This window comes from Atractosteus spatula, chromosome 3, assembly GCF_055471065.1.
Source record: "Atractosteus spatula isolate fAtrSpa1 chromosome 3, fAtrSpa1.hap1, whole genome shotgun sequence".
In the NCBI taxonomy this organism is placed as follows: domain Eukaryota; kingdom Metazoa; phylum Chordata; class Actinopteri; order Semionotiformes; family Lepisosteidae; genus Atractosteus; species Atractosteus spatula.
The window spans coordinates 7,059,900-7,080,123 of record NC_142708.1 but is presented as its reverse complement, the minus strand read 5'-3'; the positions used below and the strand labels follow the sequence as shown (position 1 = coordinate 7,080,123).

Sequence of the window (20,224 nt, the reverse complement as noted above, 5' to 3'; positions counted from 1 at the left end):
AAAGGAAAGGAAATTAGTCATGCAGAAGGCTTTATTCCACATTAGTCAAGGCCTGTGTTCAGGACTGTAAAGAACTGTTTTTTGTGTGCGAGGCAGTTCTTTATATGGAGGGCACTTAGCATATCTAAGGAAAAGAAAAATGTACACTAGAATCACAAAAACAACTAATAACGTAGGCAAAACATTAATAACTTCAAACCAAAATGCAGATACAACCTTCCCCAAGGTCTGCGAATTTCACAGCTTCACATGATCACTTGCAGCACAGCACAAAAAGGATTTAATCCCACGCTGAACCTGGATATTATTAATGGTGAAGCATCTTGATCCCAGAATAACTGGTGTTAAAACCTGGATTGATTCCAAGCAGAAAATGCGTGCTGAAGAACCATCTTCAAATGTGCTGCTTCAAGAATAAAGTATAATCTGTTATTTACAGTAATACATAGGATAGTGATTAATCCAGGTTGCCACAAATTCACCTTAAAACTAATTTCATATATAACGAGATTATAGAAAACTTAACTAGCAGGAACCACTGCCATTTATTAACAGCAGGAGAGAGAACATCTTATAAAATGAGCATCAAAATAAATATCTATTTCTTCATGGATTGAAGACGTATGTGGACTTTGAATATTGATCAAAGGTTTTTGGTATACCATTGATTAATTGATCATTCATGACCAACCTTGATACACTCAAGCACCTTTACTGCATTAGCACTCAATCACCCAGAGAGTGAAAGAGTTGAATGAACACAGACTATAAGGTGGATTTAATCTGTCAAATTTGGTGAACAACAAAAACACAAGAAACTAATCGTCCCATTCCTCAAGGGAACAACACCTTTGCCATTCGTTAGCGTAAGGTCTAATCTACAATAAGACCATTTTTCAAGTGCTCTTATGCTTACTTGTTTCTTGATATGACGGTTAAGTGGTGGATGTTTTTCTCACCAGACATGAGCCATATGGATGAAATGTGTGGCATTTCACTCTTGGAGACCAGTGAACAGTCACGTTTCTCCACGCTCTAAAGTAGGAATGGGAAAGGATCTTCCACCTGGTGGCATGTACAGCTTGACTTGCTACAAGCCTGTGACCTTCTTAGTAAACCACTTGTTAATCAAACATTTATCTTCAAAGGGATTATCAGCATAATGAACTTACTTATGTCATGCCTTTTAAACAAAATGGTGAGCCACCTTCAACAAAAACAATTTTTTCCTGATTAACTTTGTGAACTCATTACATGAGTGATAAGTGTCTTTTGATACTCGGTATAGAATTCCTGTTCCCAGAGCACATTTCCTTCATATGTTTTTTTGTCATTTTTTGTCTCAGTTTATATGATAATAGTGCTTTATTTGAAAAGGTGAAAATGAGCCCATATTCTAAAGGTAGTAAGGGGACATCTGGAAGAAAAAACAAGTTTTTGGTCAAAGTGCTGCTTCTGTTACTTTGCCAGGACTCTCAGCTAGACTCAGGCACCCCACAAAACCTATCCAGGAATAAAAAATGAAACGAGACAACTGACTGCCTGCAGAGAATTAAAAAGATAATACTACTGCAGTGATAAACCTACACATCCTCATTCTTTGTTCTTTCTATCATCTATTCCTTTAGAACCATATTCACTTTGATCCACATCCCCAGTTTTTCCTGAACTGCCACAAAATCACTAAAAGCATACCACTCAGGCCATACAAAAGTACATATCTAAAATCCCCTTAGCATTGAGGCCAGGTTTCAACATGCTGGACAACAAACTGTTTCCTTTTGACAGAGTGTCACATATCTTCAATGAAAGCCAAACAAGATTCTCTTGAACTCTAAAAATCAAACTATGCATTCAACATTTTCAGACTTAATTATCAACTACTTCAGAACAGAGAAAAAAAGTGAAGCTTTTGATGGGGAAAAGTTCACCAAGTGAATATTATACCAAAGTGTAAATGATTATCTTGGCAAACTGCAACCACATCCGTTTGTGTTTGTTTAGCCTTGCCAGCTTTAGTAGTGTTCTTGACACGAGTATAAATTTGTATGAAAAGCAGGAGTGAGAAAGTTTAAGCAGCAGCTCAGGATGAAAATCAAATTCCTCTCAGGGTTGGTGTTCTTTGTTCAGTTGTCTCGCCAGGAACAAATTAAACACTTCCGGTCACAAAAGATGTGACTACTGACTGAAATAACACTGTGGAAGTCTGACAATAGAAGTTATCGTTAAGACAAAGAAAGAACTGCACTATGTAAGAGCAAATATGGAACAATTTAAGCATATACAAGCTTGGTCTTTCCACGTTTTACAGCAAACATCTTCATTTACTATGGAAGTGCATTGCTGCCACCAAGAGAGAAAGAAATTAGCCCCTTTCTCCCGTAATTACGAGACAGCAATGATTACTTCAGTGTATTTACTGTACAACCTGTTACACTGTGCACTGAACACATCAATAAGTTACCCTGAACTTGGCTGGCACTTTTGGTATAATGATCATGTCAATTTCCAGCGCTGCAGAATTTGTACAGATTTACTTTCCACTGGGGTTTGGTCATAATGAAATCTTGCATTTTTTAGCAAATATGAACATAATCATTAAAAGCATGAGGACCAGTTTTGTGGGATTTAGAGAACAAAGCAATGATGGTTCCGTTATGAACGGTTATACGTGCAACCATATAATACACAGCAATATAGCGATATAGGTATTATATGACAATTGTGCCATCACATGATCACAAAGTACGCAAGAATTACTCTTGTAATTACGAGGTAAGTGCAAGGATTTTTCTTCCTTGGTGGCAGCAACGCGCTTCCATAATTTAGCAATGCTCTGTGAGGAGTTTTGTTTTCTTACGTCTGACTATTAAGCCGTCATGCACACTTGGATGGATAAACAATGATTCTGTATCCTTACAAAATAAAACTGCCTATCAACGGAATGAGAAAAGATAGCTGTGCAGATCCAAACTTTGCCCGATCTTAAGAGAAGGGCCTTATGTCCAATGCATACAAAAACAAATCTGCGTTTTGAAACCCTCTACTACATGAATGTCATGTTCCTCTTATTCGTACTTTAGAGAAGATTTAGAGATTTGGCATCTTGTTTTTCCCCAAGCATAAAAAAGCCTTAAACTTCCTCAGTTACTGCAGAGAAGAGGAATATATATACTGTAGTAAATTTGTAGCAAATTATGGCTTTATAATCCTGCATCTTAAAATTTCTCTGTGGAAAATGGGAAGGAAAGACACAGACTAGTAATTAATTCCGATTATATTTTGTGCTTTTGAGAAGGTGGGCACTGCAAAATTACCTTGAACCCATACTATGCACAGTGTCACCTGCTCTATTAACATCAACCATCTGATCTGTATAGTTTGACAGTTCAAAGCCATTCAAACTTTTAAACTTTTTTCCCCCCTGTATTAATGCTTGAAATTTTAAGCACACCGCATTGAGACCTGCATCTTCGGTTTGGCAGTCCTAGTGTAAATCACCTTAATTTAATTTGGTCTATTAAATTGTATTGCCTCGTTGCACACCAACACTACACCAATACTTACACTGCCTTAATTACTCTTGACCTGTATTATATTGAATTTCAAACTGGCACAGCAGAAAGGCTGGGGATGGTGCACACCATTAAGAAATGACAAGAAGAACTGATTGATTGATAGAAAATTGCAAAGTCACACAATCATCCCCTGGTTGGTTCAGAACATAAAAGGATCAGGCCACTGCCATTAGCATGTTTTGTAAACACCCCATTTGATTTGAAAGCACCATTTCATCAGCGTCCTTTTCATTTTGTGTGAGGAGGCTGCTTTCACTACGTTCTGCCGTCACAGAGGGAAAGGCTGTACTTCCATTAGTGGCGCTTTGAGATTTCAGAACCGCCAGCCAAAAACTAGCAGTCTCTGAAAGAGTTTTTAAGCATGCCTGATATGATACAGTGCAAGATTAGGAAAACAACTGGAAACATATATTTTCAAGTCTATGTTTTTTTGTAACCAAGAAATACCTTTGGACACAAATCCATGAAACTGTTTAATACTTTTTCTGCATTTTGTATCCCGTAACTCAAGAATCCCTTACTACTTTCATTTTGAATGCCATTATAATCTAAGCACAAACCAGAAACAAAGCAGGCAGTTGAATTGAGTGTTAGCACTTTAGAGATTACCTACATCTTATAGGCTTGGATTTCTCTGCACGTTTCAAAAAGTACTTGTATTCTGCCACAGAGAATGTGAAATCTCCCTGTAACAGCCAATATCACAGAGCAAAAGCCAGTGGAAAAAAAGAAAACACTAGTAAACACTGCCATCTATATGTTGCAATACATCAGTGCAGCTCAAATACCATGAAATGTACTGTGCTAGCATTTTGTATAGTACCTTTCACAAAAAACGCAAGTGTATAAAAGTAAATTTTAAGACCGCATTTGAAAGAGCTAACTGAATTGCAAGTCCCTGACATATGTTTTATGCTGGAACAACAGAAAAGGAAAGCATCCCTGTGTTGACAGCCTCAGTTCGGAACTGAAAAAGTCTCGAGTCCACACAGCACAAATAACATGCATGTGTATAGAAATTAACAGCTCAACAATGAAATCAGGAGACAAACTGTTCAAGGCTTTACATGTCAGCAGTACTATTTTGAAGTTTATTCTGAAATTCACAGGAAGCCACGGGGTAAGAACTTAATATAAATCAAACAGAGAAGACGAAAGGCATACATTAGCATTCCTGCAGGAAAGCAAAAACATACACCCTCTCAACATGTAAACACCAGCTTCAAAAGCATAGTTCGATCAAAGAGGACGCCAAGATTCTCTGTTACTTCAACTGACTCCAGGACAATAATTAGTCAACCTAAAGTTGAGACACTGCGTTACTGATTTGGGGAGCCAGTCTGCACAATTTTGGTTAAGTGAGAGCTCAGAGATTATATGAGAGAAGTTCTGTTGCATCCATTTTTCAACATCAGTGTGCAGTGTAAGCAGTGCGGCACAATAGTTGCTTGACTAACGTTAGATTTCATATTAACTACTTTGTCCTCATTTGAATATATACAAAAAATCAGAACCAAAGGCAACTTAGTTAATAAAAAGAATAACCAAAAACATTCTCACAGGATGCCACATATGACCAACTTTGTAGTTCTATTTCAGTTGGATAAGATTTAAAACACAATAAAGCAGTTCCAAACAACCCTCATGATCCTATTTAGCAAGACCTTAGATGGGCACTCCTGGTACTGGAGGCCTAGGTGTTGGCAGGTTTTCATTCAAACTTAGCTCCTTAAAAAGCTGAATGAGCCCAATAGTGGCTTAATTAGACTAATACTGCAGCCTCTCCCAAGCTCTTTAGGCACTGGTACTTTAAAGAGATCTAAAAAACCTGCTGAGACTTGCTGTTCTGAACCAGCCCTCCAGGACCAGCACTGGACAGCCCTGAACAAGACAGTATGATAGACAGCATCAAAAGCAGCACTGAGGTCCATCTGAACAGACATAAAAACAAACTCAGCAGTCATTAGCAGATCATCAGTAATCCTAACAAGAGCCGTTTCTGTTCTATTCATCGATCTGAACCCAGACTGGAGAGGCTCATACAGATTATCTGCAGCTAAGTGAGTTTGTAACAATAACAATTTCCTATTCTAGAGCCTTTGCCAAAAAATGTAAGTTAGTTACTGGCTGAAAATGACTAATTGGGCCGGAATCTGTGTACTGATTTTTTAGCAGAGATAACTACAAGCTTAAGGGCCGAAGGACCAATTCCAGCTCTTAATGATTAAGTGGTGATGAGTGTAACAAGACAGAAAACTGAAAAAAGTGAGCACAAGAAGGCAGTGGGACTAGAATCATGTACTTTAGTGATCACTTCACATAAATGATGAGGAGATTCTTCAAGAAAAGCAAGGTGAGGTGCACCAAGCATGAGAATACATACTCACAAGTGCAATCACAAGATACTATCCAACTCAGGGTGTTATTTAATTTTAGAAGAAATGCTAATTAGACAATACTCTTCTGGAGTACTGTTCTCAAGAGATGTTGAATCCATTCTTCAATTTGCTCCCCAAGAATGATGACCTTGTATATTAATATGATTGTCAATGTTGCTTGAAAATAAATGAAAAATGAGACCAGCATCCCTCCATCTACATATCTATTGATGTCAATAGATTTCATGACATGCAAATGAAACTTTTATAGTTTAGCTCTGACATAAAGATAAAACCCATGGTTAAACTTTAAAGAAAACATATCCTCAAACCTAGCTGGCTGAGCTTGCTACAAACAATGGCAGGCCCAGCCAAAATGTGCCTTCTACAAAAAAAGGCACATGTATTCTACCAAAATACTGGTATTTTAAAGATAGATACAGGTTTGGAGGGACAGAATGTATGAAATGTGCAAATAATACAAATACACTTTGTTGTATATCCATGAACTGCTTTTGTTATTGCTTCATATTTAGGTAACATGTCCAGTTTTAAAATTGTGTTTTCAGAATGTATTCATTCATTTTCACCCAGGGTGGAGAGCATTTTCTTTCAGCTTTGACCCCTCATTCTCTAAAGGTCCTCTACACTGCTCTTCACCTGAGGAAAGAGGAGATCTTCAATTGGATTGGAGTAATTCTGATATCAATAGATCTGAATAGATCTTGGTCGTGTTTGTGCAGTATACACATGCATGTAAAGTAAAGGCAAAATAATTCAGGAGAGCACAGGGTAGCATTGAGATATAGCGCAGAGGACTCAACATTACTAAATCCTTTAAATCATATCCGCAAATACCAGGAATGTCAAAAAAGCTCCAAACTCAAATTTCAGAAAACAGGATTCAGCCTGACATGTATAGAAGCACCATTACCAGAGAAAGGTTAGACAAGAGCTATACAACCATGCATTCAAATGATTTAAAACCTGATACAGGAAAGACAAGCTGCTGTATGACTATCAACCCATCCCTTCTACCAGATGTATGCAATTGCTTTAAACAGTACCCAAGAGAAACAAACTGATCTAGCAACAGGTGCCGTTTTGATGTCCAGTCTCAGTTAAATCAAAAGTCAAGACCTTTCTAGATACTAAATTCGTTCAATACCAACATCTTTTCAGTCAGGCAGCAAGTATTAAATAATGCTTCATTAGCAGTGTTTCCAGTGTCTGGATTACTTCATGATGTAGCGTTAAAAAGACAGAGTAAGCAGTTTTAAATCAATACCAGGGTGTCTAGGTAAACCCAAACACCTATCAGAAAGAAAGTGATGTTATCATTTAATTTTGTTTTGCAATTAAAGCTACAGCAAAAGCGCCTCTGCAGATGTCTATGCCTAAACAGTAAGTCTCACTTACAAATAGCTTCTAGTTATTTTAATTTAGAATGAGACAGTTCAGCAGAGACATTGCTGGAGAAGTATACAAATCACAATTAAAAGGGTAGCCTGCCATCAGAAAGTACACCATCACTGGCCCATCCAGTAGCACTGCATGCTAGAATAGCAAAAACTAGAGCTATAACATTAACAAGCCCCTTAGCCCTGCAAGCCAAAGAAGCAACATCAGGCCCAGTTTTATACTGGAAAATATAGGATGAGGTCAATTCCATTTTTTCTATTCCAATTACCTCTTCAAAACCAGTTCCGAGATGGAATTCTTTATTTTACATTCACTGAATTGAAATCAGAAACGGGCTTGAGGAAAGAATTGGAATTGAAAGACTGAAATCGGTTCAGTTTATTTGTCATATGCACAAGTGCAATGAAATGCTTATAAGATTAAATGCTTATCAGACCCCAACCCTTACACAGTGTAAAAGGATATTCTCTCTTTCCTGAATGATGAGTTGGTTCTGCCCCTCCAGCTGCTGGATCTTCTTCTCAAAGGTCTGCTGCTCCACTCTCAGTCTCTCCACAGTCTCATCCTTCTCCTCACTCACCCTGCAGAACAGCCAGGCAGAGCACAGGGCTGTACACAAACATTCACTGAACTAAAATACACACACAGGACACAATTTACTAAGCTTTTAATCCTTGATTTATTATGCATTGACACTTACGCTTATTTGGAACCGAGTACCCTATAAGATCAGGGCAATAGATACCAACATGAAACTGTCCCCACATGTGCCAGCAGCCATATCAGCCTGCAACTCACAACTGGCAGCCCACTGAAGGTAAGTAGGTGTGAGCCTGGTCAGTACCTGGATGGGACACATCCTGGAAAAAACTTAGGTTGCTGCTGGAAGAGGTGTTAGTGGGGCCAGCAGGAGGCGCTCACCCTGCGGTCCATGTGGGTCCTAATGTCCCAGTATAGTGATGGGGATACTATACTGCTATACTGGGGATACTATACTACTATACTGAAAAGGCGCAATCCTTCGGATGAGACGTTAAATCGAGGTCCTGACTCTATGTGGTCATTAAAAATCCCAGGGCGTTTCTCAAAAAGAGTAGGGGTGTTACCCCAGTCTCCTGGCCAATTTCCTCCTGGCCTTTACCTATCATGGCCTCCTAATAATCCCCATCTATGAATTGGTTTCATCACTCTCTTCTCCTCCCCACTGAGAGCTGGTGTGTGGGGAGCATACTGGTGCACTACGGCTTTGAGTGGAGTGCCCAGAAGAGCACAGTATAAGTGTAAGGAATTATTATGATGTGCTGACCTCAGTTCCTTTCTGTTAATACTGTGGTTGACAGTAAAGTACCTGGCCAGCTCCTGGATGAGGTTGGCAATGCGCCGTTTGTCCTCAGGACAAAGGTCTTTGAGGGAGGCACTCCTGCCCTCCACTGCATCACGCACCCCCTGCAGGAGAGGAATGACATCACAGTGGAAAATCACAGCCTTAAAAAACTGTCAAGAGAACTGAGATTCAATGCGTCATATACCCTTAATATCTGTTGAGTGGGGGAGATGTGCCATGTGCTCTTTTTTTCTTCTCAAACACCACACCATTGATAAAAAGATGCCAATATCCGTTAAAGCCGCATTATAATTATCACTCTTAATCTCATAAAAAATACATCTGACCAGGAGACTGAATCGGTGCTTAAGCCTCCATGTAGGGTGAAAATGAGGGCACATGAGTGAATACCTGTTGTCCAGCCAGGCTCGGAGTCAACCCCCATATAGTCTGCGTCTGGGCCGTGCCAGCGGTCAGGGGACGCTCCAGTGGCTTCTGGGATTGAGGGGTATCCTGGGATTGCCTGGAAGCCGCTTTCCGCTTCCCCAGCCTCTCCTCACTGCTACCCGCTTTCGGCTTCATCCCCATCCGCATGTTCGCTTGGCTCGTCAGGCCTGCGGGGACCAGGAGCACAGACGCACATCGTGACCTGCCGGAGAGTGATCTCGCCGCGAGGTAGCCGAGCTGTACTAGCTGTGGTTGAGAACTAATGGTCAGATTTTTTTAGGATATTCTAAACAGATTTGAGGTAGGAGCTGTGGCAGCATGCAAGTGATGATGGCAAATCCCTGAATCCCTAGAGGGCAACAAAAGCCAGAGTGTGAGTCTCCCCTCAAGAATTCCATGTTTGTCACCTTGCCTATATTTTCAACAGGGTGTTTTCAAAACACTACTATTACTAAAATCACTACTTTGAAGGATAAGGGTAACCCGTGCAGCTAAGAGCGAGAGATGGCAGAATATCAGCTGTTCACACTAACGTCAACTTCTATACCCTGTGTTCTCACAAAGACACACGGGGAATTCTTTTAAAAAACTCAAGGACTTCAGAAAAAACAGTTCTCCAAGTACATACTGGAACAACAACAAACAGACGACAGGCACTGTGGAGCGGTTCCATAGGATCTGGGGTCCCTTTCTTGAATGCTGTGAAAGAGACTAAGCTTTGTACACATCACTACTTGTTTTACACTTCCAATTATTTCAGGGTTACTTATATCACAGCTTTTGTCTCTTTTCTTAGCTCAAGAAAACTGTGAAGAGGCATGAGCCAGTTGAAGCTCGTCATCTGACTGTTGGTTTTATTTTCAAAATGTCTTAACAATACTTAAAAGAAGACCGCAGATGGCTCTATCACAGCTTCATTAAGGATGTCCCCATTAAACCCAGGGCTCAGTCATGAACCCCAGGAGCCTGACTCATGGACTGCGAGAGGAGCTTTGGGGTGTAGCAAGAGAAGGCCCCGAATGAAAATCTCAGATTTGCATTGAACACTCACACCTGCCACCTTTCCACATGCTCTGTCTTGAGTTCTCCTTACCCACACCTGTGCTCTACAATCCTGCTCTTTTTCTCCTTCATTCCTGAAGGAAGCTCCAGTCAACCTATTTTTACTTTCCATTCACCAATGTAGGATAAATCACTTCTTGATATTTTAGTAGCTCATCGTGTAGTTATGGTGCAGATTATAATTCTGGAATTTTCTGTATTCCTAAAATAAAGTCAATCACACTTGGCACCTACAGAAACAATGCAATGAATGTTTTTGTACAAACTGCTCACTTTCACAGACGATCTGAAATGCCACAGAATTAATTAGTAGTCTTAGGATATTAATTACAGTTCCAATAATGTGCGGATTGCTGTATGACACAAGATCATTTTCTGGACGTGCTGGATACCAATTATTCAGCAGCCTTAAATTCAGTGATTTACAAAAAGATGTTTCAGAGTAAAATAATAAAAAGTAACACTACCCTCTAGTGGCTAAAGGCAAAGAGACCGATTCCTAATGCCCAAAGCCAAAGGCATCTCAATTTAAATCAGATACGAGATACAGAAATACAATCACCCAATCTAATGTTTCAGAAGGAAATCCAAAACAGCTGTATTGTTAAAAAAAACGTGATGCTAATTAAAACCACTTTCACAGAGAAATGTAAACGTTCATTTGCAACTACCTGGGACAAACACAATGGGCTGATCTTCGTCTGATGCTGTGGGTTATGGGATTAAAGAATTTTTTTTTAAAAACTTAAAAAAGCGTTCAGATATCATTACACACAGGACAAGGCGCTAAAACAAAGAAAATTGGAACAATTGTAAAAACGGCCGTGGACACCGACACTTGCCGTAATGGGGATGTTTTGAAACCCCACTCGTTTTTAATTCACTAAACATCCAGAACAATAACCAAAAGCCTGGAACAAGTGTTCACATATCGGTATAAATTACGCATTATGAATGAGGCAAGGATGTCGTCTACATTAAAGATCAATGTGCACCTCGGTTTGGTTTTGCTCGTGTTGAGGTGCATAAACGCGATAAAATAAGACGACGTCACTAAAATATACACGGGCCAATGCTAAAATATTTTAATATTATTCCACAAGGATTCGATAGCTAGCTACCCCTTCCTGTAAAATACACCCCCTTAACTTAAAACGACTGTTTAGAAATATATTCTTGTTCTTCGCTTTACCATTAACTGCTTAAATGTGACAATTAACGGGGTACGCTGGCACATTTTGACCCAAGTCCTAGACTGACTCTCCTGACAAAGGCGACAATTCTAATCAGTTTTAACTGAAAAAGAAACTCTTACTGAAAATCGTATGTAACTTAATACAGTTACTGTACATACTGAGGCAATCCAAAGTTACAAGTAATATTGCACTTAGTAACAGCTATTGTCATAAACCAGGACAAAACTCCGCTAACTGCAAATAGACTTGGCACACCCTTCAAGCATAACAGATAAAAATAAACGGCACTTTAGTTTTTGTTTCATAAGGATACTGTCTTTAGTCCAATAAATTCCAGGTACAGATGACTCTCCACCAGCAACATCCGCCATATTGAAACAACCGCCACTCCCAGCGAGCCAAGCGCAGCTGAGCTCCTGTTGGTCCCGCCTCCTTCGCGGATGTTTATTGGCTGTTCCCTACATTGGTGGGATTTCAGCGAATAGAAAGAGTGTCAATCTTCAGGGGTGAGTCACTTGCATTATGGGATTTGTCGTTTTTAGCTTACGCGGCTCCCGTTCACTCTGCTAAGAATAGTTCGTTGGTTTTCCCCTTGATTTACTGCGAGGACCGTGGTTTAGCCGGAATAGGACTACATTTCCCAGAAAACACCTAGCCTGTTGTATATCCTGGAAACGAGAACACCGGAATAGATATCTCGTGAATGTGATCCCAGATAATAAACACTGAAGCTGATAGGCATTTGTGGTTTAAGTATGGATGAAGTGATGAACGGGAGTGAGGTGAAGGAATTTGTAGAAAGGCTGACCCTGGGCATTACACGTGTGTTGGGTGAGCAGCGAACAAGGCCCGTTGCTGTGGTAACTGTGTGGTTGAGCGCAAGAGCTGTTGTTGCTCAAGCATTTCTTCGTCAAGTCCCATGTTTTGTATTGATAATTTAAATTGGAATAGAATGTGTATATAGCATATACTCAGATCCATTCAAATACTTAGAAGACACGTTAGACCGTTATGTCAGCTTTTGCTCTTGTATCATAGTTGTAGTTGCAATAAAACGAACATATTACAGTTCGTTTAAATACGGGGCGATTACAGTGTTGCATGCACTTTTCGCTCAGCCTATGACTCTTACTAATCCATGTGATTATCATTCAAAGATATAAAAGACATCTCCTAGGTCACTGTTTTAAATATGCACAGCATCTCCACCGTCTTGTTGTCATATCTTTGCATGTCTATACGTTATTGCAGAAAGTTTCCCCGGAGTGACAGACGTGAGGTTCGTAGAGAGGGGACCAGCGGAGCGCCACACACTGCGGTCCTGGGAGCAGGTGGGTGTAGGGCAGTTGGCCTCAAAGCCATGGGCTGACCAAGCCCTGCAGGGTCGTCCTGTAAAGGGTCAGACTGGGACTCCAAGCGGCAGGAGCAATGATGACGTCTTTGAGCCAGTTCGTGTGTGTCTCTGTGCTGTTGCTCAGTCTGGGCCGGGCTGTGTGTCTGTGCTGTTGCTCAGTCTGGGCCGGGCTGTGTGTTTCAGAGAAACAGCTGTGTCCTGCCAGAGGACCTAAAAGATTTCTACCTCACCATGGATGGCTTCCAACTCTCTTGGAGCTCCAAGCTGGATAGTAAGTCAACAGTTGTGTTTATTAATTTCACTTTCTTTTTGTTTTCATTTTACAGTTAACGTGTTCTTTTTCCAGTGCAGCAGAGCGGTGAAGCGGTTAGCACTAATGCCCTGCAGTGCTAACCACTGCCTGAGCTGAATTCCTGGGCTGCTATCTCCATGGAGTTTGTATTGGGTTTCCTCCACAGTCCAAAAACATACAGGTAGTTTAAAAGTCATCTGGGAAAATTGGCCCTGTGAGTGTCTGCTCTGTGATGCACTGGTGTCACAGCCTGGTATTCCACCTTGTATCCATTTCTTGCAGGAATAGATTCCTGCTTAGGTACGACCCTGTGCAAAGTGGGTAGAAAATAGATGGACGAATGTTCTTCTGTCAATCTGCTGTTACTGTAGCATTATACAATTAGCCTTTTTTCATCTCCTTTTTACTTTTCCCCTTTTTTCCTCTAAAAATATAACAATGAGCAAGGACCAGGTAAAAATCATTTGTGCTATATTTAAATTAAAATTAAATACTCCTTTTTCACTCTAGGAAAGAACTTAATAATTTTAGGATTCAGGCTTTAAAACGTACCGTGATCTTTTTTATCCATAACGTATGCCGTCCCTCAGTGCTTTAGCTTGCCAATGTGTGTGTTCACCAGGTGAGCCAGTTCCACTGGGCTCTATGGTAATAAACAGCGTCCTGAAGTTGCAGCCCTTGTGCCAGTCCACAGTGTATTCCTTACCCAGCTCCCCCACACTGGCAGACCTGGACTACGAGGATGATGGACAAGGTAATGCAGTACATAATAGTAATAAATCATCCTTGAATTTATACAGTATAACAGATTTCTTCAGTTTTTATATACTGAAGTGCAGAGCTGCTCTGGTGACGTGCAGATAACATTCTGAGCTGGAACGGCTAGACTCTGCCAGTCTGAATAGGAATTCAGCATCGCTCTCTTACAGCAGCGTAATGTCTCGTCTCGCCAAATGCGCTTTGTCCTCTGTTGACACACTAGGGCAGTGGTTCTCAAACTGTGGTACGCGTACCGGGAGTGGTATGCGGAGTGCCGCTAGGTGGTACGCCAAATGACCCTGGAACTGTGTTGTGTGCACTGAAAAATCGGGACGGGTTTTCATATTTTGTATTTTAATACGTGTCGAATACGCAGCCTACGTACTACGATACAGTGCGCGCTAATACTTCAGTGGACACAAGAGATACTCTGTAATTCTATACCACTCTATAGGAATGAGTGCTACGGACGCAAGTGACCAATTGTATTTAAAAAAGCTACTGTATCTCCAGCAAATAGGGAGGAAGGAGAATGTGCGTGATTTTGGAACACTGCCAACGTTGTAAACACAGGAATGCATAGAAATACGTGCTACGAACGCTGGTAAGCTTGTGAGCACAGGAAAGCGTGATAGATAACAGAAAAAATATTTAAGAACTGTTCTAAGTTAATTTGAGAAAAATACACCGAGCGTCTCTGTGTTTCGCTCCCATGCGCATGAAATTAAAACTTTAAATATATACGGAAATAAAAACGGAAACGCGGAAAAATGCAAGCTTGCGGATTGCTGAAGCAGGTGAGCCCCACACTATTTGTGAAGAACTTTGTTTTCCGTTGGCAAAAGAGCTGACACGTACTGTATAATGTGTGGAGAAAAAGCTGCTAAACAGCTCGACCTGCTGCCCCCCCGAAAGACACAGTCATTCATAGAATTATTGAAATGAAGGATGATATCAAAAGTATGCTGATAGAGCGCGTTAAGATGAGCAGATATTTTTCACTGCAATTAGATGAGTCTGTAGTCGATTTGGCCAATTTGCTCATTTACGTTAGATACGGGTTTGAGGGCATGTCCCATGAGGACTTTCTGTTCTGTGAGCCGCTACCCACAGGAACTACAGGAGAGCACATATTTCAGCTTCTGGATGAATTTATCGAAGAGAATGGCATCGACTGGATAAAATGTGTTGGACTTTGTACAGACGGTGCTAGAGTGATGACAAGCCGACATAACGGTGTAGTTGCTTGAATTAGAGAGGTTGCTCCAGAAATGAATGGATGCATTGCAACATCCACCGCGAGACCTTTGCCGTCAAGAAAATGCCTGACGATTTAAAATGTTAGACTCTGTTGAGACTCAAGGCTCGAAAAAGTAATTCACATCTGCTTTGCTCGACTAAACAGTCTCACCCCTCTCACTGAAATGGTGCATTTTTATTAGTTGTTGTTACTGTTTTTTTTTCTGTAAAACACTTTGAGAAGCCACCTTTAAAGGCACTATATCAAATAAAGTTTATTGTTATAATAATATTTATTATATGTATGTGTGAGTGTGTGTGCACGCGCGCTCATGTTGGTCATTGAGAATTTCTGGGGTTCCTATGAGATGATGACTTGTAGGTGGTACTTGGATGCTTTGGTTGGATCAGGGGTGGTACTTGGTCCAAAAAGTTTGAGAACCACTGCACTAGGGCATTGAAATGCAGTTTCTGGAGCAGGGTAAAGAGTTTTTTTAAGGTCCCTCATTAAAGTGCTCAGGCCCAGTTTTGTGTAGCTTAACGAGTACAAAGCACTTCTTTATATAAAGGGGTGTGGGGAAAAAAATCACAGCCAGCTGAAGCCAGTACCCTGGTTTCCTTCAGGGAGCACCTGCCTGAGAGCATGGAATCTATTCACTTCCGAATGGGCTGAGGGGGCCAAACGGGCTCCACTCGCTTGTCACCGTCTTTATGTTCTTGTTCTGCAGAGTGCCAGCCAGCGAAACCCCATTTTGACTCCCGAAGCCGCATGTTTGAGCTGGACCCCTGCAACGGGAGCGGCCGAGTCTGTCTCGTGTACAGAAACGCCAAACCAGGTAGGGCACTTGTGGTGCTTTACTCAGGTTTGTGTATTCACTTAACGATTTCATGTTCGGTGCGGATGTAGATTTGAGCGTCATTGAGGCCATGTGATCTTAAAAGCCGACCCAGTGGAAACATGTTGCTGAAAAGATCATTCTTACAAAGAAGGTAATTCTACCTATTTACATATACAATTTCCAAAAACAAATAAAATTCATTGTGTCCAAGCAGTTTGGGCTAATCTAATTACTCCACTGTTCTAGTGATCAGACTCACCCTAGTTCCAGTGTCCTGACCTTGATCAGAAGACCCCAAATTCATCATCCTCTCTTTACCAGTGTTGGGTCAGAATAAAGAAATAGCACTATTAAATCAGAATGCATGCAGTGTATGCAAGGAATTTCAGATGCCAATAACGATCAAAATTAATTAATCAATCTTCCAGCACACGAGTCGATGGATGTTAATGTGTCTCTCAGACTACGTTTTGTAATACAAAGGAGTGAAATTGTCTAGGAATTGACTCCACCCCACAGAAGTCACTTCCTAGTGTTCACATGGACTTGCTATATGTCATGCGAAGATGTTTATTTTCCCACACGGTTCTTTGTGGACTACTTCTTTAGTATCCATTAGGCAAAAAAAATGGCTGAACGATGCTACCAATACAATTTTAAAGTCTTTTTTTAAGCCTTGCATTTTCTCGGGCGTTATCCCCTTTTTTCATCTTTGCCAGTGCGCCTTGGGTACGCGCTCTTCTCTTCACCCTCTCTGTGACCTCGCTCCTCTCATCTGCTCTTTTTCCTGCCCCCCCCCTCCCTGCCCAACAGGAGCTGTGGCTGAGCACTGTGAAGTGTGGTTCCTGGACCGTGCTCTGTACTGGCACCACCTCGCTGCCTCCTTCACTGCCTACTACAGACTGATGATCACCCACCTGGGGCTGCCCGAGTGGCAGTACAGATTCACGCCGTACGGGCCCAGCCCTCAGGCCAAGGTAAAATATCTTGCCGCACCACTATCATGGTATTCCCAAGAAAAGGCATGAATTATGGGTTATTTACGATTTCCTTGCCTTTTGGTGTTAACACGGAATCAAAAACCTATTTTTTCAAAGCCTTGAAATCTGTGCAGGGTGGCATAGCGTCTCAGTAGCGTTTTTGTGCCTCACCGAGCCAGAGCCCAGGGTCCAACTCCAGGTCTGGGGTGCCTGAAGCAGCCACAGCAAAAGGGCTTGGTCGCCATCAACGTCTCACGAGGCGGCCCGACTTTTATACTTTTACCATTGTCTTCCTCGTTAAGAAGAGTCTTTGATAATAAAAACAGATTAGGAATCCCGTTTTTTTTAGGAATCCTATTCTGTCCAAAGTAAAACTGTCCAATTTAGCCACTTTAATTACTGTTTTTTGACAGATGGTTTGCTATGTTTTAGGACTCATAGCAAATAAAAATAATGAATTTTATTTAATCCCGGAAAAGGAAAATGTGGAAAAACCCAGACGTGTCTATTGTATGTATAGTTATGTTATAGCCTAGCAGTGCTTGCCTGTTACATACACCACCAACCTATCTGAAACATGTCTGATTAAAAATGATCCAGCTCCTAAAAATGACTCATAGCACAAAGCAAAGATTTATTGACATTTAAGGGGAGCGATGGGTTTTACTAGGGTGAATTAATATTCATCAAATCTTTTCTTCTGCTGGTGATGAGAATCACCCATGTTCCAAATGAACACGCAGGATATGAAATCCAGTTGATGGTGGAATGAAAAGCCTGTTTCACACAGTACTAAAAATCACTGTATTAACTTTCAGAATTATTACAAAGACTGTTGACATTTAGCACTGGATTCATTCATATATTTATATCTTGCTACTCCAGAAACGATCTGTTTTCTCAGAAATTGTGCGCTTGTTTTACAGCACATCAGATGTTCCTGTAAATTTTCATACTCTGACATCCTTTTCTTTTATTGTGCTTCAATCATTTGTCAGTAGAGGGAACTTCAGCATTTTTGTTTGAATTAAGCTAATACTAAGGAAAGGATGTAACTCTCACCTCATTACTGCGTTCAGTTTTCTTCTGAAACAACAAATAGTGATATATACAGTACATATGAAGCCAAGAAACAAACCAGCTGTGTCCTCTTCAAAGATCTGAAGCATATACAGTATAAGCCTTTAACACAACTCAATATTAGACGTTTTTAAAAAGGAATTTAATGTAAACACCAGTTAGAAATAAGAACATCTTTATTCAGTTTAGTGCATGAATGTTGTTTGTGATTAATTTTCATTCATTTGACTGCCTTCAGAGCAGCAGAGCCAACACTGAATTGGCATATAACTACAGAGCCCATTGAAATTAAATTGGCCTGTCGAAGAGTTGCAGAACACAACAAGAAGCTGGAGAGCACCAAAAGGTTCCTTATTTTTAAAAATGTGGGGCACTGCTTTCATGGTGACCTCTGTATATTGCTATTAACAATAATAGTATTTGTACAGTCGATTTTTAAACTTGTTTGTTGTAACATTTGTGCTTTCAGATATAATCTATATGCTCTCTCCCACCCCACCCCAGGTTCTACACCTCTGCTATAGACAATGGTGTGACCATGATAGCCGTGATATATGACCTTTGCTAATTGCACCTGATCTTCAGTACAAGATCACTGTACCTGCACCTGCACTGCACCTGCTGTTTTTTTTTTTCAGTTTCTCAGAAAATGTCCTGATTTCATGTGTCTGTCCCCCTACAGCAGTGGGCTTGCCTGTATCGGCCCCTCATCTCTCACGGCAACCCTCTCACTGATCAGGGCGAGCCCCTCCTCAACAAACTGGACCCCAACAGGGCCTTCAGGGGCAAAACCAAACAGCCCCTGCCCAAGAAGAAGCCCCCTGCCCAGGCTGGAGGGGGTACTCAGAAGACTTCAACAGGCACAGGCAGTGTTAGGCATGCTGCAGCCAGAAAGTGATGTTGAGACTCTGTTGCCCACTGCATGAATACTGCCCAGCTCTGCCCTTGCACAGCTGTCCTGGTGAAAGAGCCCTTACAGAACTACTGCTGTGGAAATTACCCTCTCATCCCCTGCTGTCCTTGGGATGCTTGCTTTCACGGGGCGTGATGCAGCACTGTAGTCTCTGCATTTATACACCCTGATCAGAGGCAGTTCAACTCAGTCTGTCAATGCTGCATGTCGAGGGAGCCAGCCTGGAACACTGAAGTTGCAGTGCCAGCATTTGTAGCACAGCGCTTTTCCCTGTCCATATGGTTGGTTATAATTTGTGTATTTTTTGTTTACATATATATTTATTAAAGCTGCATCCCTAGCAGTCCCTAACCATGCTTTACTCAAGTTGAAGACCACAATTGCTTTGTCAGGAATTGAAACAGCTTATGGAGATATTAGATCTAAGCTTCTGAGAGGTGATGAGACCTTGTCCTTCTGCCACCCAAGGATATGAGCTTTAACTCAATTCAAGTGTGGCCTGACTACTGGAGTGATGGAATTTGCTAGGCCAGTCCGCCTTCCAGACCTGATTCCATCATGAAGCCTGTGTCACTCTTTGCAGTGATGCAATCACCTGTGTTTAAGGAGGAGTACAGTAGATCTCTGTCACAGCTGTTGTTCCTCAGAATTTTCCACTGCTGTGTGTGGTGCAGATCACAGCTCCAGTCACAGTGTTATATATTGGCACCACCACAGAAACCCACTACCCACTGTTCACAGAGCTGATGTACAGACAAAGACAACATTACTTAGATTATTAGGTACATTTATTCACAAAACTATAGAGGCAAGTCCTGTAACCATATTTATTTTTGACAGATAATGCAAAATCTAATAAAAATATGAGAGCTAATTAAAGAAAATAGATTTGAAGTCTTGAAAAAAGTTTCCACGTTTACGTTTCATCAGCCAGACTCTTATCTTCTGCAGTTCTAGGAAAAGGATGACCTTGGTTGTGATGAGGACATAAAAGAGTGAGTTTTTTTGCCATGTGCACATGTACCTTGGGATTCTTATCCACACTGTTCCTTCAGGACATGCACAGTACAACAGACAACACCACACAATGTGCACAGTATATTACACCACAGTACATAATAAATAATGACAGTCACAGCCAACAACATGCAATGGATAGTACAGAACAATAAACACACAGAGCAATAAATGCGTGGCAGCCAAGTAAAACAAAGTGCTGGATTCTGAGGCGTTGCGCTGTTAGCTGTTAATGATTCCCTCTGCCATAGGGTAGACCTAGTGGTCCATGCTTTAACGCTACGGTACCACATAGGGGGGAGAACAGTTTGTGGACGGCATGGTTGGGATCCTGAATAATGGCT

The 20,224-nt window shown here is 41.1% G+C and overlaps 2 protein-coding genes across 2 annotated transcripts in view; one reads left to right on the top strand and one right to left on the bottom strand.

The window, feature by feature from the left end:
- Positions 1-11,784, bottom strand: part of kiaa1328 (KIAA1328 ortholog) — a 48,186-nt gene extending 36,402 nt beyond the window's left edge. The window contains exons 1-5 of the mRNA XM_088911434.1: positions 11,721-11,784; positions 10,883-10,918; positions 9,114-9,316; positions 8,727-8,824; positions 7,844-7,959 (exon numbers count right to left, since the gene is read on the bottom strand). Of these exons, the coding sequence (XP_088767560.1) occupies positions 7,844-7,959; positions 8,727-8,824; positions 9,114-9,316; positions 10,883-10,918; positions 11,721-11,778 (511 nt within the window). The 5' untranslated portion in view covers positions 11,779-11,784. The remainder of the gene's footprint in view (positions 1-7,843; positions 7,960-8,726; positions 8,825-9,113; positions 9,317-10,882; positions 10,919-11,720) is intronic.
- Positions 11,785-12,098: 314 nt separating this feature from the next.
- tpgs2 (tubulin polyglutamylase complex subunit 2) lies at positions 12,099-19,227 on the top strand. The gene is made up of 7 exons (XM_088910934.1): positions 12,099-12,238; positions 12,659-12,738; positions 12,945-13,032; positions 13,676-13,807; positions 15,780-15,887; positions 16,704-16,867; positions 18,633-19,227. Exons 1-7 carry the CDS (start codon positions 12,163-12,165, stop codon positions 18,846-18,848), a joined length of 864 nt encoding a protein of 287 aa, XP_088767060.1. The 5' UTR covers positions 12,099-12,162; the 3' UTR covers positions 18,849-19,227.
- The last annotated feature ends 997 nt before the right edge of the window (positions 19,228-20,224 follow it).